Source organism: Panthera tigris, chromosome C2 (assembly GCF_018350195.1).
Source record: "Panthera tigris isolate Pti1 chromosome C2, P.tigris_Pti1_mat1.1, whole genome shotgun sequence".
Taxonomy (NCBI): domain Eukaryota; kingdom Metazoa; phylum Chordata; class Mammalia; order Carnivora; family Felidae; genus Panthera; species Panthera tigris.
Window position 1 is genome coordinate 59,639,846 of NC_056668.1, and position 27,860 is coordinate 59,667,705.

General features: G+C 40.2%; 1 protein-coding gene across 1 annotated transcript in view; it reads left to right on the top strand.

Annotated features, from left to right (window-relative positions):
• Positions 1-18,232: 18,232 nt before the first annotated feature.
• The window catches only part of GRAMD1C (GRAM domain containing 1C), a 102,466-nt gene continuing 92,838 nt past the window's right edge, over positions 18,233-27,860 (top strand). The window contains exons 1-2 of the mRNA XM_042957190.1: positions 18,233-18,314; positions 23,922-24,071. Coding sequence (XP_042813124.1) covers positions 18,288-18,314; positions 23,922-24,071 — 177 coding nt within the window. The 5' untranslated portion in view covers positions 18,233-18,287. The remainder of the gene's footprint in view (positions 18,315-23,921; positions 24,072-27,860) is intronic.

Below are 27,860 nucleotides of genomic sequence, written 5' to 3' on the forward strand. Positions count from 1 at the left end.
TAATTTCTTAATATTAGCTAATACACAGATGGTATTTATATCCCCCCAATTGTTTTTAAATACGTTTATTTATTTTTGAGAGACAGAGTGACACAGAGCGTGAGTAGAGGAGGGGCAGAGAGAGAAGGAGACACAGAATCCAAAGCAGACTCCAGGCTCTGAGCAAGAGTTCGGCACAGAGCTGGAACCCATGAACCATGAGATCATGACCTGAGTCGGACACTTAACCGACTGAGCCACCCAGGCACCCCTTCCCCAATTGTTTTTAAATAAATTCTTATATATATTTTCTTCAAATCAGAATGTAAATGAGATCCACACAGCACATTTAGTTCTTATGCTTCTTAAGCCTTTTTTAATCAAGAGTAGACCTTGGGGCTCCTGGATGGCTCAGTTGGTTAAGAGTCCAACTCTTGGTTTCCACCCAGGTCATGATCCCACGGTTAGTGAGTTCAAGCACCACGTCTGACTCCACACTAACAGTGGGGAGCCTGCTTGGGACTCTCTCTCTCCTTCTCTCTCTGCCCCTCCCCGCTCATTCTCTCTCTCTCCTTCTCAAAATAAATAAATAAATTTAAATATATATATTTTTTAAAAACTGATCATGGGTTTACCTTTTGTCAGCCAATCCATTGACTTTAATATCCTTGTATTCCACTTAATGATCTTAGCAGTCATTGGTGATTATTGCCTTGATTGAGACTGCCCAATAGAACTTTCAGTTGAGTGAATGTTCTAAAGCGATGCTGTCAGTATGGTACCTAAGTCAATTGAGCTCTTGGAATGTAGTAGTGTGACTGAGGAACTGAATTGTAATATTAACTAATTTAAATTGAAATAGCAAATTGTGGTTAGTGCTTAGGGTTATTGGAGACCATAAATCTAGGCCCATTATTTCACACTTGTGATATCCAATTTTATCATCCCTTCTATAATTATTAGCTGAGATTCTCCTAGAAAAAAGGACATCCAGGATGGCTTTATTTTTTTTATTTTTTTTTTTTTTAACGTTTATTTATTTTGGAGACAGAGAGAGACAGAGCATGAACAGGGGAGGAGCAGAGAGAGAGGGAGACACAGAATCTGAAACAGGCTCCAGGCTCTGAGCTGTCAGCACAGAGCCTGACGCGGGGCTCGAACTCACGAACCGTGAGATCATGACCTGAGCCGAAGTCGGACACTTAACCGACCAAGCCACCCAGGCGCCCCCCAGGATGGCTTTAAATTAAATTCACAGCTTGAAGTTTCTTTGGACCACCTAGGTCTTGCGGATATGGTCTGCAAAGCAGAATAATGGTTGGTTTATAACTGCAAACTTTCAGGTCTGTGCTCCCCAACTACCTTCTAGTTTCTTATAGGTGAGAACACGGGATGGGTTGTCTTCAAGTTCATTCCCTGCTTTATGGGAATGTGGTTCTTGTTAGAATCTCCACGCTGGGATTTTATCTTCTGTCATTCTCCTCCCTGGGCCTTGAAAACTGAGGGCAAAAGCAGCTTCAGGGCAAAAGCAGCTTCATTACTTGACTCATTTTTCTGTGTTCCTTAGACATTGGCTTGATAACTCTTACTATCTTGTCAGCTCTCTAATTATTTACACAAGATTTCTGAATATATTTTATGAAGTATTTTTAGTTATGCTTAGTGGGAAGGTTGGCCCAATGATGTGGCCCACTCTATTTCCAAAATTAGAAATCGAACTCTATCCTGTATTCCTTAAACCTCACACAACTCTAAGGAGGGGTTATCTTTTTTTCCAAGATAAAGAAGCAGATGAAGCACATTGAAGAAACTTGCATATAATCACACAGCTAGTGGACATCGGAGCCAGGATTTAAATCCACTTCTATTTTACTCAAGGCTTTTCCCTTAACCACCCAACTATATGCCTTATTTATACTGAAGGCTTTTGGTGGCCTTTATGAAAAGTAATTTAACTTTTTTTATTTTGCTTATTTACATTATTAGTTAGCATTGAACCCAGAGGCTAAATAAAAAGGTGTTTAAATATTAAAATCCAGTTCTACTTTTTTTTCCAGTTCTATTTTTAACGCATTAATGGCTGCTACCAAAAAAGTACTGGAGTTAAAATATGAAACTGAAGAAAATGATGAGGTGTTAGGATAAAAGGAAAAAGGACACAAATAAAAATAGTACCTGTAGTTGTCCTGTTGGTGAACTGGCCATAGCTCCTTTACCAGACCAACTGGATGTTGGCTGCTAAGAACTCACAGTACATTTGTACTGAAACTCGCCCTCAACCCACAGCAGGTGTCATATCTGGCAATGCCTAGAAGGTTAAGCACACTATGTCTGCGCTTCTCCCCAACCCCCACACCCAGTGGTCACAAGCCAATATGAGGGTATCAAAGACTAATCCTCAAGGGCACCTGGGTGGCTCTGACTTTGGTTCAGGTCACGATCTCACGGTGGTTCATGAGTTTGAGCCACCATTGGGCTCCCTGCTGTCAGTGCAGAGCCTACTTCAGATCTTCTGTCTCCCTCTCTTTCTGCTCCTCCCGTGCTGCTCTCTCTCTCTCTCTCTCTCTCTCTCTCCCTCTCCCTCTCTCTCTCCCTCTTTCAAAAATAAATAAAACATTTCAGGGAGCCTGGGTGGCTCAATCGGTTGAGTATCCGACTTTGGCTCAGATCATGATGTTTTGTGAGTTTGAGCCCAACGTTGGACTGACAGCTCAGAACCTGGAGGCTGCTTCTGATTCTGTGTCTCCCTCTTTCTCTGCCCCTCCCCTGCTCACACTCTGTCTCTCTCTCACTCTCTCAAGAATGAACATTAAAAAAATTAAAATAAATAAATAAAACATTTTAATGATAGCAATAATAATTTTAAAAAGACCAATCCTCTTGCCTCAAGGAGACCCAAGTCTGTGATGACATTCATTCTCCAGAGCTCCCTGTGGGATCCAGCTAAACATCTGTCATCATTCCTGCTTCTCTGGTTCCCTGAACATTTCTCCAAAGCAGCACTCCCTTCAGTAGGTCACTCCCAGGATTCTTCTCAAGCTCAACTCCCAGGTAACTGAACTAAACACATTACCTTCATTTCCTCCCTCTGCTCCATTTTCTCCTCCACAGAGATTCTCACAGAATAGAAATAACTGTATATTCTGAATTTTCCAACCATGTTGAATATGGTCAGGCAAGCATCTTCTGAGAACTTTTCACTAAAAGAAGGCCTTCACACTGTAGCCTTCATGTCGAGGGAATTGAGAATTCAATTCCACATCTTTTTCTTCTATGTCTTTCTTCTGTTCTAGGATCTGGATCACACATATATGCTGTTTTCCAAGGGGCTGTACTTACTTTAAAAAATTTTTTTAACGTTTATTTATTTTTGAGAGACAGAGAATGAGCAAGGGAGGAACAGAGAGAGAGGGAGACACAGAATCCAAAGCAGGCTCCAGGCTCTGAACTGTCAGCACAGAGCCCGACGCAGGGCTTGAACCCACGAACTGTGAGATCATGACCTGAGCCAAAGTCAGTTGCTTAACCGACTGAGCCACACAGGCGTCCCTGTACTTACTTTTAAATGCACCATTGTGTGGTCCAAGGTAAGCTACCCACTGATATTAGTAGTCCCTATTTCCAACAAACATAGCTATACAAAAAACACTACATATTTGGGGTGCCTTCATGGCTCTTGTCAGTTAAGCATCCAGTGTTTGATTTTGGCTCAGGTCATGATCTCATGGTTTGTGAGATTGAACCCCACAGTGGGCTCTGTGTTGATAGCACCAAGTCTGCTTGGGATTCTCTCTCTTTGTCCCTCCCCTGCTCAGGTTTCTCTCTCCCCTCTCTCTCTCAAAATAAATAAATAAACTTAAAAAATACTACATATTTTACAATTTATATGTATTTAGCATGAGTTCTAACCACAATGAACACAGTTTCTATTCTTATCTGTCGTAGGCAGAATGAACACTTATCCATGAATTATAACTGCTAAATTGCTAATGATCTCGCTAGAGATTTTTAAAAAATGATACTCCTGTGGCCTGTTAGATTCAATAAAATGGATAATGTAGTTTCTAAATATGTCTAACTTTCAGGAAGAATATTATATAAAAGAAAACATTGTCTCAACATGTTTGATGATCTCTAAATTTAATTACACTATCAATAGTCTATTAGAAAGCATATGCCTATATCTTTGTAAAAGCAAATATTCCTACGTAAAATAACAATGCTAACATTGTGAAGTTATACATATCCCTGTGTGTTAAGGCACAGGGATAGGAGACAGGTGTGAGGGATGGCAGGTCAACCTCAGGTGTGTTTATTTATTTAACATCATAAGTTACAGGGCCACATTAGATAATTAATATGAGGCATTCCGTTTCAGAAACTGGCTTCCAGGTGGATTTAAATAATTCACAGTGTAATGAAATGCAATCTAGAAACCTGATACTTTTAGCAAATGACGTAGGAAGTCTCTCAGCACTTTTCTCTTTTTGCCCCAACTAGCTTCTAGTTCATATGTAGCCTTCGCTTTGACCAATCTCTAAAGTTCTGTCCAGGGGATCTCATCCTACTCTCCCAGGAAATGTTACCTTTTCTCTGTCTTAAACCTCTTTTGGCTCTCTGTTAAACTTATCTGTTGGCTTTTCTTTATTAGGTGAAAAATATATTGCAGCCACTTGCACCTTACAAAAACTATTCAAATCAACACTAAGACTTTTCTGTTGATCTAATATTCAATGAGTAACACTAAAATAATAGTAAAATTATTTTTGTTAATTGTTTTTCTATTTACTTAAAAATACTGGGAAATGTATCATGCATACAGAAAAATATATAATATTTACATGGACAATTTAACAAGTAATATAAATATGTATGTATCCATTACTTAGAATAAGAAACAGAACATTTAGCGGCACATGGGTGGCTCAGTCGGTTAAATGTCCGACTTCAGCTCAGGTCATGGTCTCACTGCTTATGAGTTCAAGCCCTGCGTCGGGCTCTGTGCTGACAGCTCAGAGCCTGGAGCCTGCTTTGGATTCTGTGTCTCCCTCTCTCTCTTCCCTCCCCCTGCTCAAACTCTCTCTAAAAAGTGAATTAATGTTAAAAAAAAAAAAAGAAATAGAATATTTGAGTAACATAGAACCCACCCCCCCCCACCGCCATCCCTCCTTTGACTGCATCCATCTTCCTTCCTTTAAAGATAAACATTACTCTTTTGTGTTAATCAGTTGCTGTTTTAATTCATAGATTTACCTTATATGTATTCCTAAATAATACATTTCTTAGTTAAAAAATAAAAAGAGAGAAGAAAAGCACAGCCAAGTAGCAAGCACCTATCTTTCTGTATGAGGAAGAGTGACGTTGCCACCATCAGATAATGACTTCTAGGAGAAAATCGACTCAACAGAGCCGATGGGTCATGATTTGGCATCAGGTTCCCCAAGCATTTACCAAAATGGTTTCTAGGGAAGTCAGTGGCAGGGACTTCTGGTATCCTGGAAAGCATAGGGCTCACTGTAGTTTGGGCCCCTGGACCAGATACTGACATTTAGCAAAAGTATGGTCAGAGAGAGTGGACTGCTCTGTGTTTTCTGCTTCTAGACTTCCCCTGACTACTTCCAGCTCTCAGGAGAAAGTTAAAGCAGAAACCTATGGAAGAAAGCAGCAGAGCATGGGGAAGAATAGGGACTTCGCAAGCTAAGTACAGAAAAGAACCTGAGCAAGATCTGTGGTCGGGGGGGGGGGGGGGGGGGGGCGGGTTCCATCCTCAGCTAAAAAGAAGGTAAATGACAAAAAGAAGAAGAGGGAGGAGGAGGAGGAGGAGGAGGAGGAGGAGAGAAGTAGGAAGAGGAGGAGGAAGGGGAGAAGGAGGAAGGGGAGGAGGAGGAAGAGGAGAAGGAGGATCCTGGGGATGACAGTGCTCAGCTGGTTTGTCTCTTGAGCTGCACAGCCCCAGTATAAAACATGGTGCCTCCAACATCCCATCCCCAGCTGTTATTCTGGGATCTGCCTTCAGCCTCAACTTAGGGGCTCCCTTCATCTGTCTTGTGGTTCCATTTCCAGTTTTTTGTATCCTACATTTTGTCTTTACTGGTTTCTCAATGGGCAGCTTTTCCAGGAGCTTCTTTCTTAGGCTGGAAAATTCCGGGGGACATTGTACATCTTAAAATCATACAGTTGGGGGCACCTGAGTGGCTCAGTCGGTTAAATATCTGACTCTTGGTTTTGGCTTAGGCCATGATCTCACAGTTTGTGAGTTGGAGCCCCACATTAGGCTCTGTGCTGACAGCATGGGGCTTACTTGGAATTCTCTCTCTCCCTTTCTCTTTGCTCCTTCTTCACTTGCTCTCATTCTCTCTCTCTCTCTATGAAAATAAATAAACTTAAAACAAAAAAAGAAAAAATAAAAGATTAACAATGGAAAAATACCACCTTTAAAAAAATCATACAATTGCCCAGCAGCCTGGACGTACAGAGATGATTTAGACACATAACTGTTTTCTAATAACTTTGACCCTCGTTCTCCTTATTTTAGCTGCTATTCTAATCCCTCTCCCCTTCTTTATCACCAGTTCCAGGGTTATTTTAGTGGTGTCAATTCCTGTGTTTTCTCAGGATTCTGAGGTATAAGTTTGGTGAGTCCTCAGTTTTCCCCAATATCAGTTGAGAACCTGGCTTGCTCAGTTTTATAAATCAGTTACCCCTTGTTCCATTGTTTTCTAGCTTATGAAATTTTCTTGCTCTGGTATCCTCTCCTGTTCTCCCTATCTGTCCACAATTCCTCTTATTGTGGTTTTGATGAGTTTTGGCAAGGAACAAAATTAGATACGTATGTAGAGATACATTAACTCACCATTTATGGATTAGCAGCATTAGAAAAAGACATAAAAATTAAGAATGGTATTTTTGAGGGATCTGTGCTAAAGTCAGTCATACTGAACATTAAAAAAGTGGAAAGAGTGACGTTTGTAAGCTCTAATAATAAAATTTAAGTGAGAAAGTTATCATTCAGGAAAGTTTCACTTAGTAAAGGGGCAAAAAGTGGCATACTTTCTTTTTTCACTTTTCCCTTTTTGGCCCGGCCTATGGGGCTCAGTGAGAAGGAATAAAGAGGTGGTCCAAGGATCCTGTATGCTCCTGGTCATACCCGTATCTATCTCCTTAACACCCATATCTTCTCCACAACTATCTGCCTCAAATACATTGTGATGGTTAATTCTATGTGTCAACTTGACTGGATCCTGAGGTGCCCAGATATCTGACTAAATGTTCTTTCTGGCTGTGTCTGTGTGAGGGTGTTTGCAAATGAGATTAGCATTTGCATCTGCAGACTGAGTAAAACAGTTTGCCCTCCTTAAAGTGGGTGGGCATCATCCATCCAATCTGTTGAGCTCCTGAATAGAACAAAAGTTAGAGGAAGGGAGAATTTGCTTTCTGTGCCTGACTGCTTGAGCTGAGACATCAGTCTTCTCCTCCTCTTGGGCCGGAACTTTAGAACGGTTGGCTCTCAGATTCTCAGAACTGTACCACAGGCTTTCCTGGATCTTCAGCCTGCAGAAGGCAGATTGTGTAGTTTGTTCCATATGCATAAAATTGGTTCTGTTTCCCTGGAGACTAATATAGCCATCAAGACTAATCTTGTTATGCCCTACAATTTTATTTACGTCACTCAGTACAAGACACCCAAGGTTTCCAGCTCCCCCCACCCCCAGACTCTTGTCACCGTGCATCTCTATCGAACCCCTTGCCCTCTCCCCAATCCCCAACTTTCAAATTCCTTTTTGGTATGCTGTGGAATTCAAGATCAAACATTAACAAAACTCCCTATCTTCTAATTTCTCAGAGTTTTGGGTTTTGTTTTTTTTTTCCCCCTGAATATTCTCTAGAACTTCTCTTCACTTTGCTGTGACTGAAATCTCACTTCCCCCTGAGGACACTGCTTTCCCTACAGCCTTCTCAAGTGGTGGCTGTTTTCTGTCCCACACTGTCATACCACTTGTGGGAGCTTCACTCCTAGAAGGCCCCCAACGATCCTGCCTCCCATGAGTCATGCCCTGTGTAGTCACCTCCCACAGTGGATCAGGTCTGACCCTTTATCCCAATAGAAGGTGGTGTAACTGACAGTGTGCAACTCCCAAGGCTAGGTCATAAAAAGCATTGCAACTTCCAGCTTGGTCTTTTGCAACAACATGCTCTGAGGAAAGGTTCTGCCATACCATGAGGGCTCAAGCAGCCTTTTGGAGAGGCACGTGTGGAGAGGAACTGAGGTCCCAAACCAACAGGCAGCTCCAGGTTGCGGGTCATGTAAATGAGACACCTTGAAAATGGATCCTCCGGATTCAACCAGGCCTTTTGATGGATGACTGGAGCACCACATGGCTAATGAGGGCAACCTCATGAGAGACTATGAGCCAGAACTTTTCAACTGAGCTGTCCCCAAATCCTTGACCCATAGAAACCATGAGAGATAATGAATAATTATTGCTGTTTTCAGCCACTATGGTCTTAGGTGATGTGTCATGCAGCATAGTAACTGGAACATGACTGGTTGCAGAGAAAAAGTGATTGCCTTCTTTCCTTCTATTACTTCCAGACTCTTCTCCTTTACTCCTCCCTAAAACCCTAGCTTTGAATTTTATGTCAGAAAAGAATGCCACAGACTGCCTGTCTTTATTGTAATTGTCTACAGACTCATTCATGTTTCTTTTTTTATTGAAGAGTTTTGTTCTTTGCTCATGGTCACTTTCCTCTATGCAATTATTTTTATACTTGGTATCGTAGTTCATTTGGGCTGTTCTAACAAAATACCATAGACTGGGTGGCTTATAAAAAAAGAAGTTTACTTCTCATAGTTCTGGAGGCTGAGAAGTCCAGGATGAAGGTGCCAGTATGGTTGTGTTTTGGTGACATCCTTTTCCTGGTTCATAGCTGGCACCTTCTGTCTGTGTCCTTACATGGTGGGGTGGGGAGCAAGGAGCTTCCTGGAGTCTCTTTTATAAGAGCACTAATTCCATTCATGAGAGCGGAGAGCCTCCCAAAGGCCCCACTTCCTGCTACCATCACTTTTGGGGTTAGGATTGATTCAACATACAAATTTGGTGAGGGGGACACATTCAGACCGTAGTACTTGGTGATTTCAATATCCACTAAGATTATATCTCCAATCTCCGGTTTCTTAGTTCAGTGACCTTGCCCCCATCATCTTGTCTGCTCTAGGCAGCCACCCACTCTAAGGCTCATAGAAGAGAACTCATCATTATAATTGCAATTTATCCATAATCTCAATTACAAGCACCACTTCCTATTTTTCCAACTCGTCACCTCTAATTTTTTTCTTTAAAAATGTTAATGCACTTATACGTTGTTGTGATGAACACACAGGTGTTATATGGGAGTGTTGAAATACTACATTGCACACCTGAAACTAGTATTACACTATATGCTAACTTTTTGGAATTTAGATAAAAACTTAAAAAAAATTAATGTACTTATCCAAATTTCTATGAATTTTGCCAGATAAGAAACATTCTGAGACTCTTTCTGTCTTGTTATCATTTACATAGAACTGAGAACTTAAAAAAATTTTTTTAATGTTTTATTTATTTTTGAGAGAGAGAGAGAGACAGAGACAGAGTACGAGCGGGGAGGGGCAGAGAGAGAGAGACAGACAGACAGAATCTGAAGCAGGCTCCAGGCTTTGAGCTATCACCACAGACACGAGGCTCCAACTTACAAACCGTGAGATCATGACCTGAGCCGAAGTCGGGCCCTCAACTGACTGACCCACCCAGGTGCCCCTACATAGAACTGAGAACTCTTAATTGTAGCAATCACTAGCAATCTTTCAACCCCAACTAGATTTACCAACCTTTAATCCTAATATTTTTCATTTGTCCTTCATACTTCTAACCTTTGCTTTGCCTCTTTCCCAGTTTGGATTCTAAGGACGATTACTCCCACACACCTGTATGCACATTCATCTCCCTTGAGCCTCTCTTGCTTTAGCATGTTCACATGGTAAAAATCAACTCTAAATCCAACTCAGCCCTTTCTGCGCTCGAACTTGTGCCCCTGCAGAAAAACACACACCTGTGCAGGTGTGTTTCACTCTATTTATTTTGACAGCTTATAATAGTTTTTAATTCTATGAAATAAGGAAAGTTGAGGAATGGTACAAAGGCTTCCCATAAACCCTTATTCAGATCCCCCAATTATTAACATTTCCATGTCTGCTTTATTTGTTTGCTTATTCTTTCTCTCTGCACATTTTTTTTCTGTACCATTTGAGAGTGAGTTAAGCCTAAATACATCAGTTAAACCTAAATGAATAGACAGCAATATATTCCCCCAATCAAGGACATTCTCACCATAGTATAATTATCAAAAACGGAAATTAATTTTAATAAACACTATCATCTAATCTGCAGACTTTATTCAAAGTTTTCCAGTTGTCCCAATAATGTCCTTTTATAGCAATTAAAAAAATAATTCTAGTTCAGGATCCAATTCAAGATCACACATTGCATTTTATTGCCGTATGTCTTCTCCTTTAATATGGAGCAATAATTCAGTCTTTCCTTGGCTTTTAGAAGCTTGATATTTCTTTAAAAAATTTTTTTAATGTTTATTTATTTTTCAGAGAGAGTCAGAGCATGAGCAGGGGATGGCAGAGAGAGAGGGAGACACAGAATCTGAAGCAGGTTCCAGGCTCAGAGCTGTCAACACAGAGCCCAACGTGGGGCTCAAACTCACAATCTGTGAGATCATGACCTGAGCTGAAGTTGGATGCTTAACTGACTGAGCCACCCAGGTGCCCCTGTATGTTAACTAAAATTTATAATAAAAAAAAAAAAATATATATATATATATATACACATAAGATAACATTTACCATTTTACCCATTTTAAGTGTACAGTTCAGTGTATTAAGTACATTCATGTTGCTGTGCTATCATCACCACTGCCCCCTTCAGAACTTCTTCATCTTCCCAAACTGAAAGGCCATACACCTAAACAATAGTTCCCCATTGTGCCCTACCCCCAGCCACTTGAAACCGCCATTCTACTGTCTCTATAAATGTGACTACTCATGAGCCGAACTAAATTTGTGAATTTACGATCATTATCATGCATGGGCATAGAAATCTCTGTTCTGTTAGCTCAGTGATCAGCTAGTGATTTGGCAGAGATTTTTAAACTCCAGGAAAAGAAAGAAAGAAAGAAAAGAAAGAAGAAAGAGAAAAGAGAGAAAGAAAGAAAGAAAAAAGAAAGAGAAAGAAAGAAAGAAAGAAAGAAGAAAGAAAAGAAAGAAAGAAAAGAAACCTCCCAGTCTTTGGGAGGTTGGGGTCTGGGATGAAGACTTTACAACTCTGCCTTTGCTTTGCCTTCCTGCTGTGCTTCCTTCCTCCTAAGCAAGAACTTAGGGCCTTCTTAGGTCTTTTCTGTGCATGCTCCCAGCTCTGGGCATATGCGTGACTTTCCAGACTCCCTGAAATTTGTGGGAGCTTTTCAAAGCCCTTATTCCCCAGCCTTTCCTCCCAAACTTTTCAGGTTGCCCACAGTTTGCCTCAACTGTTTTCCTTTGCTCCAAATTGCAGTGGCTAAATCATTTGCCCACAAATGTTTGCTTCCACCCCTCCTCTTTAAAGTATCTGCCCTATCCCTGGGAGAGTTGTGAGTTAGGTGAAATAAAGGCAGATCATTGAGCTGGTCCATCAGGGAGCCACCAGACAGGTCAAAGCAAGCAACTCCAATTCTTTAATAAGTTCTGTGCTACTCCTTCCAATGCCAGGAGCTAGTACCAGGAATGTGGGCTATTGTGGAGTGGGGGATGGTACCAGGGTAAATTAAAATGCCACAAAGCTCTCTTACTGAGACTCAGCTGTTTTTTCTTAATTAAGCATTCCCTGATTGTTGTAAGCTTTGGATTGGATTCCAGAGTTCCAAATAAGTAGGTCCTGACCTTTTTTGCTAACCTATTTGTTGCTTTTGTGGAGGTACAAACTTTCGGAGTTTCCTACTCTGTCTTATTTGTCGATGTCATTCTCTCTCATTCTTTTTTAAATTTAATTTATTTTTTTAAACTTTTATTTATTTTTGAGAGAGAGAGAGAAGGAGCGTGAGCAGGGGAGGGGCAGAGAGAGATGGAGACACAGAATCTGAAACAGGCTCTAGTCTCTGAGTTGTCAGCACAGAGCCTGACACAGGGCTTGAACTCAGGAACCATGAGGTCATGACTTGAGCTGAAGTTGGGTGCTTAACCGGCTGCACCACCCAGGTGCCCCTCATTCTTCTTCTTTTTTTTAATCTAGCATAGAATTTCAATAGATGGATGTACATAGTTTATTTAGCCAAGCTTTCATTGATGAACATTTGTTTCCACTTTTTGCTAATGCAAACAATTCTCCAGTGAATAACTTTGCACATTATTTTGCATGTCTGCAAATAAATCTATAGGAAAAAAACCCAGAAATGAAATTGCTGCAACAGTGTATGCATTTTGTAACATTTATAGCTATTGCCAAGTGCTGTATCACCTTACACTCCCACCATGAGACTTGTCAACAACAGTCTTGTCAACAAACAGATTGTGTTATCAAACTACTATACTTTTGTCAGTCTTGTAGGTGAAAATAGTATTTCCATGTGTTTTTTATTTCTACTTTTTAAAATTCTGAGTAAAAATGAGCACTTTAAAAAGGGACACTTGTATTTCATTTTCTGTGAACTTCTGACATATACCTTAACAATTTTTTAGTTGATCAATTTCCATATCAGTCTTTCCGTATTAATTTCCAGGAGCTCTTTATATGTTAGTATGATCTTACTTTACTTACTTTATTTTTTTTTATTTAAAAAAAATTTTTTTTTAACGTTTACTTATTTTTGAGACAGAGAGAGACAGAGCATGAACGGGGGAGGAGCAGAGAGAGAGCGAGACACAGAATCGGAAGCAGGCTCCAGGCTCTGGGCCATCAGCCCAGAGCCCGACGCGGGGCTCGAACTCACGGACTGTGAGATTGTGACCTGAGCTGAAGTCGGACGCTTAACCGACTGAGCCACCCAGGCGCTCCAGCTTACTTTATTTTTTAAAAAGATTTTATTTTTAAGTAATCTCTATACCCAACATGGGGCTCAAACTCACAACTGCAAGATCAAGAGTTGCACACTCAAGAAAGGGGAACTCTCTTACACTGTTGGTAGGTATGCGAACTGGTGAAGCCACTCTGGAAAACAGTATGGAGGTTTCTCAAAAAGTTAAAAATAGAACTACCCTACAACCCAGCAATTGCACTACTAGGTATTTACCCAAAGTATACAAACATACTACTTAGAACCAGCACATGCACCCCAATGTTTATAGCAGCATTATAAAAAATAGCCAAATTATGGAAAGAGCCCAAGGGTCCATCGACTAATGTATGGATAAAGAAGATGTGGTATGTATATATATATATATATATATACACACACATATATATATATATATATATATACACACACACACACAATAGAATATTACTTAGCCAACAAAAAGAATGAAATCTTGCCATATGCAACAATGTGGATGGAGCTAGAGTGTATTATGCTAAGCAAAATAAGTTAGTGAAAGACACCATGCTTTCACTCATATGTGGAATTTAAGAAACAAAACAGATGAACATAGGGGGCAAGGAAAAAAAAGAGGAAGCAAACCATAAGAGACTCTTTTAAAGTTTATTTTATTTATTTTTGAGAAAGAGAGAGTGGGGGAGGGGCAGAGAGAGAGGGAGAGAGAATCAGAAGCAGGCTTTGTGCTGCCAGCAGGGTTTGAACCCATAAACTGTGAGATCATAACCTGAGCCAAAATCAAGAGTTGGACACTTAACCCAGGCGCCCCAAGAAACTCTTAACTATAGAGAACAAACTGAGGGTTGCTGAGGGGAGGTGGGTGGGGGGATGAGCTAAAATGGGTGACGGGCATTAAGGAGGGCACCTGTTGCGATGAGCACTGGGTGTTATATAAGTAATGAATCATTAAATTCTACTCCTAAAACCAATATTATACTATATTGACTAAGTAGAATGTAAATTAAAAGAAATTGATCCAGAAAAAGAGTTGCACGCTCTACTGACTGAGCTAGCCAGGCACCCCAGGGTGATCTCACTTTAAATACATGGCCACAAATCTCAGCTTGGCATTGGTATTACGGCAATCCTACTGTTTTCTTAATATGTTATTCCATTTATTTTCCTATGGTCCCAAGTATCTCATAATTTTTCCTTTCCTCAAACTTCCAACAACTTGTCCTCCATAAATCACTTTCAGCCTTGTGTTTTATTTCACTGTGAAATAGCAATGCCCTTCAGCCAAAGACCGCAATGTTGGGTTTATTGACTCATTGCAACAAAGGCAAAAGTACACACCATAGAGAATCATGAGGACATCTCAGTCAAACGGTGTTAGAGAGGATTTACTATAGGATTTGGGTTTCTGTTTTTGGTGATTCTGGGAGGATGAGTTAAGAAGTGGGGCTTTCTCCAGGATTATATGTTGACAAAAGCTGTAGTAATTGTATGGTTGAGTATCTTAATAAATCTTATGTAGAAGGTGGGAGGAACAAAATGCAGTGAAAGCTGTGAACGAGAAAGAAGCAGCAGTTAACTCACATTAGCCAGCATAAGGGGATATTTGGCCATTTTTGTGGTTTGAACCATGTCCCCATTTTTGTCTGCTTACACCTGAATATGGAGTGGACTTCCTTTGCCCTTGCTCTATCATGCTTGCAAAGTGGCTTTTAAAAAACACCAGTGACATGTGTAGTTTTTCATGTTCAACAGACCACCATGGCCTCTGCTCTGAGCACCAGGCCATCTTCTGGCTGTCAGGGGCTGCTGGGAAGCAGTCACAAGAGAACTTGCACAGACTCATCTTGTCACATCTATTCACTTACCTGCATCTGTGCCATATATTCTTTCGCAATACTAAGGATGAACAGTCCATGTTCCCGTTGTAGTCCAGCCCATCCACTTACATAGTAGAGCCTACCCCACCATCTATTCAAGGTCTTCACTCCCAAAGCTCTCCCTGCCTCTCTTGAACCACAAATTTTACCTGTCTGTTGGGTCATTCCCATGTGTATTCAAATATGCTGCTATTGTTCCCATCTTATAAAAAAAAAAAAAAAATTTAAAGACAAAGCGGAAGAATAAACCCTCCTTTGACCCTAAATCTCCCCTCCAGCTCTGTCCTATTTCACTCATTTAGAGCTAAGTTCTTCCAAGTAATTGTTTATACATATTGCCTTCTACAACCTTTCCTTTTCTCTTGAATCTGCTCTCCACCAAAATTGTTCTTGTCAAGGTCAACGAATGATCTCCAGATTGATAAATATAGAGCGATATAGAACTATTCTCAGTTCTCATCCTACTTGACCTGTTAGCAATAGTTGACATCTCTGATTTTTTTTCATCCTCCTTGAGATACTTTATTTGACTTCAGGATGAGGTTCTCTATCTACCTCATTGGCCATTCCTTCTCAGTCTTTGCTGTTTCCTCTTTATCTCCTCAACTTCGAAATCTCTATTTAAAAACAATGTCACCCTTTTAAAATTGGTCTAAAACCTGAATAGTGATTCACCTAGCCCAACCTTAGGACCTTTCTTTATCAGATTATTTTCATTTTTTCCACCTTTTCAAAAAAATTAAATAATTTAGTGGGGGTGGCACTGTGAGGGGTTATACAACCTGAGCAGAGTAGGAAAGGGTGTATGCAGAATGCAGGGACCATGATGGCTGGGCAAGGGGGTTAGGGTGGGATGGATGAGGAGGGAGCCTGTGCAAGGGGCATTTAATATTGCACATTGAAGGAGATATGGCAACAGATGATAACATGTGATTTGGGGCTATATTCTCTTACTATGAAGGATCTTACTGGGACAATTGGTTGAACTTTAGTGTGATGTGAGAATTAGAATGTAGTAATATGATGTTAATTTCCCAATTTTGTTGGTCATATTATGATGGTTTGGGAGAATGTCCTTGTATGCAAGAAATATTCACCTAAATATTCAGAGTTTATAGGGCACACTGTTGACAGTTTACTTTCAAATGGCTCAGGGAAAAGGTTATTGTAATATATTTGCAATTTTTCTGTAAGTTTGAAATTGTTTCAAAGTTAAAAAAATTTAAATATTAGTTTTAAAATACTTTACATAATAACCACATTCATCTTGTACCATTAAAAAAATATTGGCAATATTAAATTCTTTCAATCCAGAGTAGAATTCTTAGCATGGCTTCCGGTTCAAATAATAGGCATTTTTTCTTCAGCCTATTCTTGTACACAACATTGAAGAAAAACACAGTTTATGCTAAGTTTTGCAGAACAAAAACGAGAATATATCCTTTCTTGATTATCTTATTAGGTAATTGTTCCTTAACATATAATATATGTTATATTATAACTTATATATAATAACTTATATATAATACTTTTTTAAAAAAGATACTCAATATCTGACTTTTTGTGGAAGCGGAGTTGACTTTTTCTCCCTCTTCCACTTTCCATTATGATTATTTTCAAACATACAGAAACAGGAAAAGAATAACTGAATAGTGGTGTACCCTCCACATCGATGGAATAATTGCTAACATTTTGCTATTTTGCGTTCTCTTTCCCCTTATCTGTTGTCTTAGTTTATTTAGGCGGTTAGAACAAAAAATGCCAGAGGTTAGGTGGCTTGTAAACAACAAAGATTTATTTCTCACAGTTCTGAAGCCTGGGAAGTCCAGGATGAAGACACCTGCAGATTCTGTGTCTGGTGAGAACCCACACCCTATTCATAGTTGCAGTCTTCTTAACAGTGTCCTCAAATGGTAGAAGGGGATTATATGTCAGCGTATGAATTTGGGGAGGACTCCACATTCAGCCCGTGGCATCTGTATTTGTTGAAGCATTTGAAATCAAGTTGTAGGCATCATGACACCTCATTCCTAAATACCTGAGCATGAATTTTCTAATAATAAAGACATTCTCCAACATAACCACCAAGTAGTAATTATCCATAAATGAATATCAATAATTTTATCCACAAACCGTTATTTATTCTGTAACAAGGAAGAAATATATTTATTTCGTAAATATATTTAATACACTAATCAATATATTTATACATATAAATAATATGTATTTCACATTCAGTCTTCCTTAATTGTTCTAGAATGTCTTTTATAGCTGTATTTTGAGGGCGGAAGGAACCAGGATCGGCAACACTCAATACCTTTTTTTTTTAATGTTTTATTTATTTTTGAGAGAGAGAGAGAGCATGCCTGTGAGTGGGGGAGGGGCAGAGAGAGAGAGAGAGGGAGACACAGAATCCAAAGCAGGCTCCAGGTTCTGAGCTGTCAGCACAGATCCTGATGAGGGGCTCGAACTCATGAACTGTGAGATCATGACCAGAGCTGAAGTCAGACGCTCAACCCACCAGAGCCGCTCAGGCGTCCCAACACTCAATAGATTTTTTTTTTTTTTTTTTATCATCTCATGTCACATTTTTTTTTAAATATTTTATTTTATTTTTTTTTCAATATATGAAATTTATTGTCAAATTGGTTTCCATACAACACCCAGTGCTCATCCCAAAAGGTGCCCTCCTCAATACCCATCACCCACCCTCCCCTCCCTCCCACCCCCCATCAACCCTCAGTTTGTTCTCAGTTTTTAACAGTCTCCTATGCTTTGGCTCTCTCCCACTCTAACCTCTTTTTTTTTTTTTTTTTTTTCCTTCCCCTCCTCCATGGGTTTCTGTTAAGTTTCTCAGGATCCACATAAGAGTGAAAACACTCAATAGCTTTTAACTATGAATTATAACTTCAGGCCCTTATTTGAAGGAACGACTTTGCCATGCAATTCACCTTTTCGCACCCTGGGGCAGAGTATGTATTGTGTGAAAGAGGTTGAGGAGGGACTTTGTGAGGAGTGACTAAGGCCCGGAAGCCGTTTCACCACAGGCACAGGAGTTTGAGGTTGGGAGGTAGGTACTGGGAGGTAGGGAAGTACAGGGAGCTTATCTTGATGCTAGTAAAAGACTGGTCTGCGCGCTAACAAATTAACATTACATTCTCACTAGCTAGCCAAAGGCGACTGCCGCCAGAGGGCGCAAGGCGCGCAGGCAGGATCCCAGGTAGCCCTCCGAGGTCGCGGTAGGGGCGTGCGTGGCCCAGAGTCCTGAGCGCGCGCCGGGGGTGGTCGCGGGGCACGCGCCGGGCCGCCCCCTCCCCACTCGAGGCGCGCGTGCGCGGTTCCGCTGCGGCCCAAGGAGCTGCGATGGAGGGCGCTCTGACTGTTCGCCAGGTAAGCGGCTCTTCGCTGGGGCGGCTTCCCAAGCGGTGGCTGCACCCGGCAGTTTTCTTCACGATAGTTGTTTGAACCTTCTCAGATTATGATAATTAATTCCTCCCTTCCGTTTTCTCCGTGCTCTTTGGAGTAATTTGGAAAGTTGTTACCAAGGAAACGGTTTCGTGTGCTTCCTGCGAGCCTTCCCCTCGCGGCGATGGTGGAAAGTCTGCTTCTCTGTGGGCGTGGAGAGCAGGAATTTGGTCCCGAAATGTCCTAGTCCAGATGTCTCAGCCTCAGGCCCCACCGACTCACGTTCCGTTGCCGTGATTCTGACCCGACATCACGTTGATCCAGTCTCACCCGCCTCCCTAAACTATCAGCTCTTGAATAAAGGGCTCAGGACTCTAGCGTAAATAACTGTGCTGTCAACCAAGCTTTTGGTTCCAACTAGTTTTGTTCTTTGCTCACTGTCTTATTTGATAAACGGAAGATCTTGCTGATTAACCTTCAGGGTGAAAGCCTACTTTTGTTCCAGGGCTACCTGCATTTATGAACACTACGCTCATTTCTTTTACGTTGGTTGGGTGTATATATTTTAGAGAATTGCAATCAGTGCGATACCTTTTATGTGAGTAGCATTTTACAGGTTACAAAATGGTAGAGACATTCGAATAATTGTTGAATGAACAAGTGAATACTATTTCAACTGAGCCTCAGAAACATTACTTAATGAAATAGGCATGATACATGTTAATGAACCCAATCAGTTATTTTATTCTCTGTCCCTGGCACTGGTGTTAGGATAAGATGGTGAGCAACAGACACATGATTCCTGTTCTCAATGAGTTTATAGTTTAGACTACCGAGAGTTATTACCCCTACTGTAGAGTGGAGAAAACAGATTTAGAGAAATTGACTGGCAAAGACCACACAACTAATAAGTTAGAGAGATAGGATTCTGTTGTAGCCACTCTACAAAGTCAGAATGAACTCCTACCCTTTCAATTTGATTTGGATGTAGAATTATGCCACACATGCACCATGAATATATGAGAAGGCTTATTACTTATATATACAATGGCTTATTAAATACGTAATGAAAAAGTAGAAGTAGGTCAGGCTTCTCAAGCAGATCCTAAATGATTTAAAAGACAAGGAAAGGAAGTTTAATCCAGGTTTTTACCCTGGTGGGATCAGGGTAAGGGTTGCTGTGTGTGGACTGGGGCTTGCTTGGTTTGACTCTCTCACCCACACCAAAGGTGAGAGCACCCAGAATTTCTCACCCACTTGCCCATATGGGGGAAAGAAGAGGAAAAAGGACGGGTGAGGCTTAAAATCTGTCAGCAGGCAAACATTAAAAAATTGAATGAGACTCCTTATCACAGTTCACCCAGATGTTGGGTTAATGACTGAAAGGTACCATTTTTCATTTAGTTGAATTTGAATTAGTGTAGGTAAGCCATCATGGCTGTCTACTAGGTCTCCAGCCTGTGCCCAGTAAGGAAAATGAAAGTTCCCTGGAATGCCTTGTTCAAGAGCGCAACAGTGTGTTTTGAGAAATAAAATGAGTGCCTTGGTCTCTATTAGTAATCTTCTGGAACTCTAACAGGCATAAGGAGTATCTTGGTGAGGTCTTTTATTATGGGTTTAGTATATGTAGAGACACGAGCGATCTTTTAAAAAAAAAAAAAATTATTTATTTATTTATTTAGAGAAAGAACGTACACGTGAGCAGGGGAGGGGCAGAGAGAGAGGGAGAGAATCCCAAGCAGCTTCTATGCTGTCAGTGCAGTACCCAGTTTTGGGCTCCATCTCACAAACTGTGAGATCATGACCTGAATAGAAATAAAGAGTTGGACCCTTAACTGACTGAGCCACCCAGGTGCCCCAAGACATGGTGATCTTGATTTGTATTTTGAGTATCTGTGAAACAGATTTCTAGAGTGCTTTATCCCAAAGGGTGCAGCTCTGAGGCAGTGCCCCAAGAGTCTGTAAAAATGTGCAGATGGAGCCAACTGTTGGCCAGAGCATCCAGTGTTAAGATGACTATGGGAAGTTCAGCCAGTTGTGCTGACCCTTGGGTCCTTACCTTTATCAGGGACATCTTGGTTAAGGGATGAAAAGCAGTAGATATCCAGAGAGCTCCATCATGTGTAATGGTGGTAATGCTGTTCACTGAACAGTAGGTTTGTCTGTCAGACTTCAAATGGGAATTTAGAGTGTACAGACTCCAACTGCTGTTCACTCATTTGAACCCAAGTCACTCTTCAGGTTAACAAGGGGTTCAGAAGAGTGATGGCCTTTTCTAGCACCATGACATCTGATGAAAGAATGAGGACAGGGGAGGGCATGCCCTCTTGCGGGTAAGATATGGTAGGGGGCTCAGATTTGGTTTTATCCCAGAGCAAGGAGGCCTTGGTAGTTGTGCTGAGCTTGCAAGGTGTTGCTTCTAAGACCTAAGAAGGTCTGGGTATGGAGGGTCACAGGCTCAGGGTTTGTAGAGCCTCTATTTCCAGAAGAGTCCAGTATGCTGTCAGTGACTGCTGCTCTAATGGTGTATAACGTGGGACCTGGGGGATAGTTTCTTGCATTAGAAGCCTATAGACAACTTATAGACACCATGGGTGGTTGAGAGACTCCAACAGTCATGGAAAGAAGCTGCTAAAGTCTCTGTAATGAAGAGTTCTGTGTGTGTGTGTGTGTGTGTGTGTGTGTGTGTGTGTGTGTGTGTTTGGGGGAGAGGGGAATAGTACTAATGGAAGTGTCTGTTGTGATTTTGACAAATATTAGAGTCTTTTTTGGGAAGGATCCTCATTCAGCATGACTGATTTGTAAGTAATAGTGTAAACAGACTTAAGTAAAGTTTGTAAATGAGGAATATATTGCTCTAGATGCCCAAAACTCCTAAGAAATGTTGGGCTTATTTTAGTGTTATGGGTGCTAAGAGGGTCAATAGTAATTTCTTGACATTGTCAGGGATGGAGTGACCTTTGGTGTACCAAATGGTTTTCAGGAATTTAAGGTGGCAGGCCTTAATGCTGTGTTTGGGGCAATGGCCCATCCCCTTTTCGTGAGCTCTTTTGTGCATATTTGAATGGGTATGTCAAAAGAATGTCTTCAGAGGAGGATGTAAGCAATGTAATGTCATACCTGTGCTCCTGGAGCAAAATAATTACAATTACAATATTGCCTGTAAAAGTTGCATGTAAGGGCAAGCCTTTTGAGGTATGCTGTGCCTAGCTCTGTAAAGGTATATTAATAGTGTCCCACTAGAGATGAAGGCAAAATGTGACTGAGAGCTTGTTGAAAGAGACGCTGAACAGAATATTAGCCAAATTTATTATAGCATATATATATGTTATATATATGTTATATATATAACATATATATATATGTATATATAATATATATATACTTATTTTTGAGACACAGAGAGACAGAGCATGACCAGGGAAGGGTCAGAGAGAGAGGGAGACACAGAATCTGAAACAGGCTCCAGGCTCTGAGCTGACAGCACAGAGGCTGATGGGCGGCTTGAAGCCACAAACCTTGAGATCATGACCTGAGCCGAAGTCGGACGTTTAACCGACTGAGCCACCCAGGCGCCCCTATTATAACATATATTTACCAGTTTCTGATTGGATAGAGTCAGTAATTTCAATAGTATGTGGTAAAGGGGCCTTCATGGGAGGGAACACAGCATCAGGGGCACAGTCATCAACTGTGAGGCACCATTCATTTTTCCAACTTTAGTAGGCCATGTTGAGCTGTTAAATGGAGAAACCATAGAGATAATCACTCTTTCACTAATTAGGTCTTTTATAATAAATCCCAATCCTCAAAGGCCCTGTTTAATGTTATATTGAGTTGAGTTGTATTTACTATTTTAGCTAGGGGTTGAGGGAGTGGTTCATGGCTTTTTAAAAAGCCATTTGTATGCTCCAAAGACTCTGTTTAAATTTATTGTTGGGTCAGAGCATCCACTGCCAATATGGAATATTTTAGGGTGATGTGTACTATACCATTACCTGGAAGAATTTCAGCAAGACAGAAGTTCTGGTGGTTAAAGTGAGACATACCTATTTATTATCTATTTTATGTTGAGTATTTCCCTAAATTTAGTGGGATCTCCAGGTATAACTGTAGTTTGAGCCCAGTATTGATTAAAGTCATGAAAATTTGCCACTTAAGGCATTTCAGCAGATGTTGAAGTTAATTAAAAAACCTGTGCTATAGAGATATAAAAGCCAATCTTTACCTTTTGTTGTATAAATTATTTTAGTAAATTTTGGATTTCCAACTGGGCCAAATTGTGGACTTCTCTATTTTGTTGTTGTTTCTTTGTTTGTTTGTTTATTGTTTTTCTCTATCTCTTTTGGTGGTGAGTGAATATATTTCAAGTGGAGGGAGTCCTGTATATCATTTCATATTTATAAATTTCATCCTCCAGAGAGCCTCAAATCAGTGTTACCAGGGGTAGGGGTATGTGGTTACTTTGTGGAGTTTAAAAACCCTGAGCTTGGGGCGCCTGAGTGGCTCAGTCAGTTAAGTGTCTGACTTCAGCTCAGGTCATGATCTCACAGCTCATGGGTTCAAGCCCCACATCTGTGCTGACGGCTCAGAGCCCAGAGCCTGCTTCAGATTCTGTGTCTCCCTCTCTCTCGGCCCCTCCCCTGCTCATGCTCTGTCTCTCTCTCTGTCCCTCTGTCTCTCTCTCTCTCAAAAATAAATAAACACTAAAAAACAAAAACAAAAAAACCAACCCTGAGCTGAAGCTGAGTTTGAATTACCCCTTTGCTGTGCCACATGGGTTCCATGGCTGCTTTTCTCTGTAACCTGGAGGATCAGGACTTTTGTTACAATAGAGGCATAGGTACCAGTGGCAGCAGGGCAACAGCAGGAACAACAGAGGTATTTAAGGGTCCAGGTGAGCCATGTGTTCTCACAATGGTTGCTCCCTTCCCTCCTCCCAGCTCTTTTCTCTCTCTCTCTTTTTTACTCCAAAATGACTCTCTTTCATGAGTGACTGCCCAAATGGGTCCATCTCTTGCACAGAGTGTACTCTTTCCCCAGAATGCTCCATAGATTGGGGGTCAATGCCTGATTCATTGATTTTTAACTACATTGTTTGTATAAATCAGAGTTAATTTACCAATTTCCCACAAATTATGGTTAGTAAGTTTGTTTCCACTTTCTTAGTACTATAACCATTGTTGACTCCATGTGCACAGAGTTTTAGTTTATACCCATTCTAGACCAGAGGAGGCATTGCAAATTATTCTCCAAAGAGGTTGAACTAATTATCATCCCCCTTACATGGTATTTTTTACTGTTTAATTATTCCTCTAGCTGACTGTGAACTTCTGGAAGCTAAGGACTTCCTTTTATTCATTTTTGAATTCCCAGTGCCAATTAAACTACCTAATGAGTAGTAGTAGTTGGAGAATATTTGTCACATGTGTAAATATATGAACTGTAGAAGAAAAAACATGTTAATTACTGTTTCCTAAATGCTTAAATATTGTTTTCAAGTTAATTTGTGTATTTTGAACATTAACTCTTTTCATTTTTAAAATGAGCATTTCTCAATAAGTAATTTAAATTGTTGATACTTGTTTCCAGGCAATAAATGCGGGGGATTCAAGCTTTGCCCCTGAGCCACAGGAAGAGTTAGAGGAGAATCCTAGCCCAGTTGCGGATGAGAATAATACAGTGTCAGCAAAAAAACAGGGGCCAAATTTACATAACTGGAGTGGTGACTGGAGCTTTTGGGTAATATTTTTTCTTTCTTATATTTTCACTTAAATCTTAAATGCAAATTTTCTTTAAATTTATAGCAGTTCATATAATGTTTATAATATTTTATTAGCTTCTTGATTTTAGACAGTTAAGTTTTACCAGAGTCTGAGACATTTCTGATTATGCTCTTCTTTGGCCACTAGAATGCACTGTTGTCTGGTTTGATGGAGTGGAATTATCTGCTTCAGTTTTCCTGGGAGAAAACTACAGCACAGAATTGGATTCTACCTACGTTGTTGTTCACTATATTGCAAGAGACTAACATTATGCAGAAACCATATTTCTAAATGTTACTGAGAAACCAGCTATTTTACATAACTTTGATTTAAAGAATTAGTTTTGATACCTAAAAGGAAGTTTAACAATGTTTGACCTGTAGAATATAGTAATTACAAGCTAAGTTTTAAAGTTAGGAGTTTCATATTCTCTTTGCACTGTACTTAGTTGCAGAACTGGGATGTGGGTCAAGTTTCCCCATTGTAAAATGAGACTTCTGCTTTGAGACTCATGATTAGGTGTATAGTGTCTTTTGGTAGGAACAACATTTCTATTGCCATATGAATGCTAGCATTTATTATCTTAAAGGACTCATTCCAAATCTACCAATTCCTGTCAGAGTTATAAGATATTTGACAGAATCTGGTATACTGCAACTATAACTGAAATTTATAGAAGATTATGAGACATATGTACTTCAAATATTAAGTCATTAGAAAGCTGCTCTCTTGACTCTTAGGTATACGTGGTAGCAGAATTTCTTGTAGTTTTACAGTAGCCTAAAAAAGAAATAATATTAATAGGTTATAAGGATTAGTACAAGTACCATTATTCTCTTCATAATTAGCAGCTCAGTTATTGAATCTTTTTTTATAATTTACATCCAAGTTATTTAGCATATAGTACAACAATGATTTCAAGGGTAGATTCCCTAATGCCCCTAACCCATTTATCCCATCCCCCTTCCCACAACCCCTCCAGTAACCCTCTGTTTGTTCTCCATATTTAAGAGTCTCTTATGTTTTGTCCCCCTCCCTGTTTTTATATTATTTTTGCTTCCCTTCCCTTGTGTTCATCTGTTCTGTGTCTTATAGTCCTCATATGAGTGAAGTCATATGATATTTGTCTTTCTTTGACTGACTAATTTTGCTTAGCATAATACCCTCTAGTTCCATCCACATAGTTGCAAATGGCAAGATTTCATTCTTTTTGATTGCCAAGTAATATTCCATTGTATATATATACCACATCTTTATCCATTCATCCATCGATGGACATTTGGGCTGTTTCCATACTTTGGCTATTGTTGATAGCGCTGCTATAAACATTGGGGGGGTGTGCCCCTTCGAAACAGCACACCACTATCCCTTGGATAAATACCTAGTAGTGCAGTTACTGGGTCGTAGGGTAGTTCTATTTTTAGTTTTTTGGGGAACCTCCATACTGTTTTCCAGAGTGACTGCACCAGTTTGCATTCCCACCAGCAGTGCAAAAGAGATCCTCTTTCTCCGCATCCTTGCCAACATCTGTTGTTGCCTGAGTTGTTAATGTTAGCCATTCTGACAAGTATGAGGTGGTATCTCATTGTGGTTTTGATTTGTATTTCCCTGATGATGAGTGATGTTGAGCATTTTTTCATGTGTCGGTTGGCCATCTGGATGTCTTCTTTGGAGAAGTGTGTATTCATGTCTTTTGCCCATTTCCTCACTGGATTATTTGTTTTTTTGGGTGTTGGGTTTGGTAAGTTCTTTACAGATTTTGGATACTAACCCTTTACCTGATATGTTGTTTGCAAATAACATATTCTTCTCCCATTCTGTCAGTTGCCTTTTAGTTTTGCTGATTGTTTCCTTCGCTGTGCAGAAGCTTTTTATTTTGAGGAGGTCCCAATAGTTCATTTTTACTTTTGTTTCCCTTGCCTCTGGAGACGTGTTGAGTAAGAAGTTACTATGGCCAAGGTCAAAGAGGTTTTTGCCTGCTTTCTTCTGGAGGGTTTTGAAGGCTTCCTGTCTTACATTTAGGTCTTTCATCCATTTTGAGTTTATTTTTGTGTATGGTGTAAGAAAGTGGTCCAGGTTCATTTTTCTGCCTGTCACTGTCCAGTTTTCCCAGCACCGCTTGCTGAAGAGACTGTCCTTATTCCATTGGATATTCTTTCCTGCTTTGTCAAAGATTAGTTGGCCATACGTTTGTGGGTCCATTTCTGGGTTCTCTCTATTCTGTTCCATTGATCTGAGTGTCTGTTTTTGTGCCAGTACCATACTGTCTTGATGATTACAGCTTTGTAATACAGCTTGAAGTCCGGTGAATGTTATTGAATCTTAACATGAATAAGTTTCTGACTTCCTATTAAGAAACTTAAGTTTTTAAAAAACATATCTGAAGGAAAATGTTTAATTGCTAACAAATATACCAAATAATTATACTTCCTGAAAATCATGTCATCTATATTGATTATATTATTCTTGGTTTCATTCAGAGACAGTTTATGACTACTGTAGTGTTTTGGCCCTTCTGCACTTTGATCGTGTAGCTTTGTTATGGATTGGAAAACCTTTGTAATTCCAAGGGCTATCTACAGGACTAAATAGTCACTGTGGTTCTTCTTTGCAGACTTAACCTAAGAAGAAGGGTAAAGCTAAAAAAGGAACAAGCAGGGGAATGAGGATTTAGAAATAGGAGAGAGGAAGAAAAGAGGTATGTGTTCTAGACCTTTGCTACTCAAACTGTAGTATGTGGGGCCAACAGACTTGGCTTCACCTGTCTGCTGATTAGAAATGCAGAGTCTTGGGCCCAATCTCAGACCTATTGAATTAGAGTCTTTATTTCACAAGAATTCTTGGAGATTTGTATGAACATTCAAGTTTGAGAAGCACTTGTTTAGAGTGTTGAAAGTCTACTTTGTCTCAGTTTAGGTCTATATGCTAATTACAAGCACTTTGTTTTGAGGAATGAAAAACATTTTTTTGTAATGTTTATTTATTTTTGAGGACAGACAGAGTGTGAATGGGGAAGGAGCAGAGAGAGAGGGAGACACAGAATCTGAAGCAGGCTCCAGGCTCTGAGCCGTCAGCACAGATGTGGGGCTTGAACCCACGCGCCATGAGATCATGACTTGAGCCGAAGTCGGACACTTAGCCAACTGAGTCACCCAGGTGCCCCAAGAATTGATAACTTTTTAAAGTTTTGTTATTTGAAGAGTTAAGCTCCCAGGACCTGAAAAATTCACTAGTGCCGATTAACTCATATATTTTGGCCTGGCTAACTCAGTTGTTCCACAATAGTGAATCTACAGGGAAGCATGGTATCATTTAATGAATTGGAGATTGGGAACAAAAAATTTGGGATAGAGTATGTACGCTCTGTGCCTGGTGATTTCACTGTGTGGTACTCTTGACTATGTTGTTCAACCTGTCAGTCGCCTCATTTCTAAAATGAGAGATCGGGCCTTCGTATTGCAACATTAGTGTGTCTTGAATCAATAGGGAAAAAGGTGGAGGAGGTGTTTGGCTAGCAAGTGCTCATAATTTACATTTCTGGCAGCTGCGTATCAGTCATAAAAAACTCTGGGCATATATAGTAGGAGTATGTTACATGTGGAACACTTTTCCTTAAGAGTGGTAGAAAGGGGTGAAAAGTGCTAGAGAAGAGAGAGGACCTGCTATTTGTAATATTGGAAAGGATATTTTGATGATTCCCCCCAAATAAAAAATTGTGAAAACTTGGCAAAAGGATACAAGACAGTGAAACAAAGTTTAAGTTTTT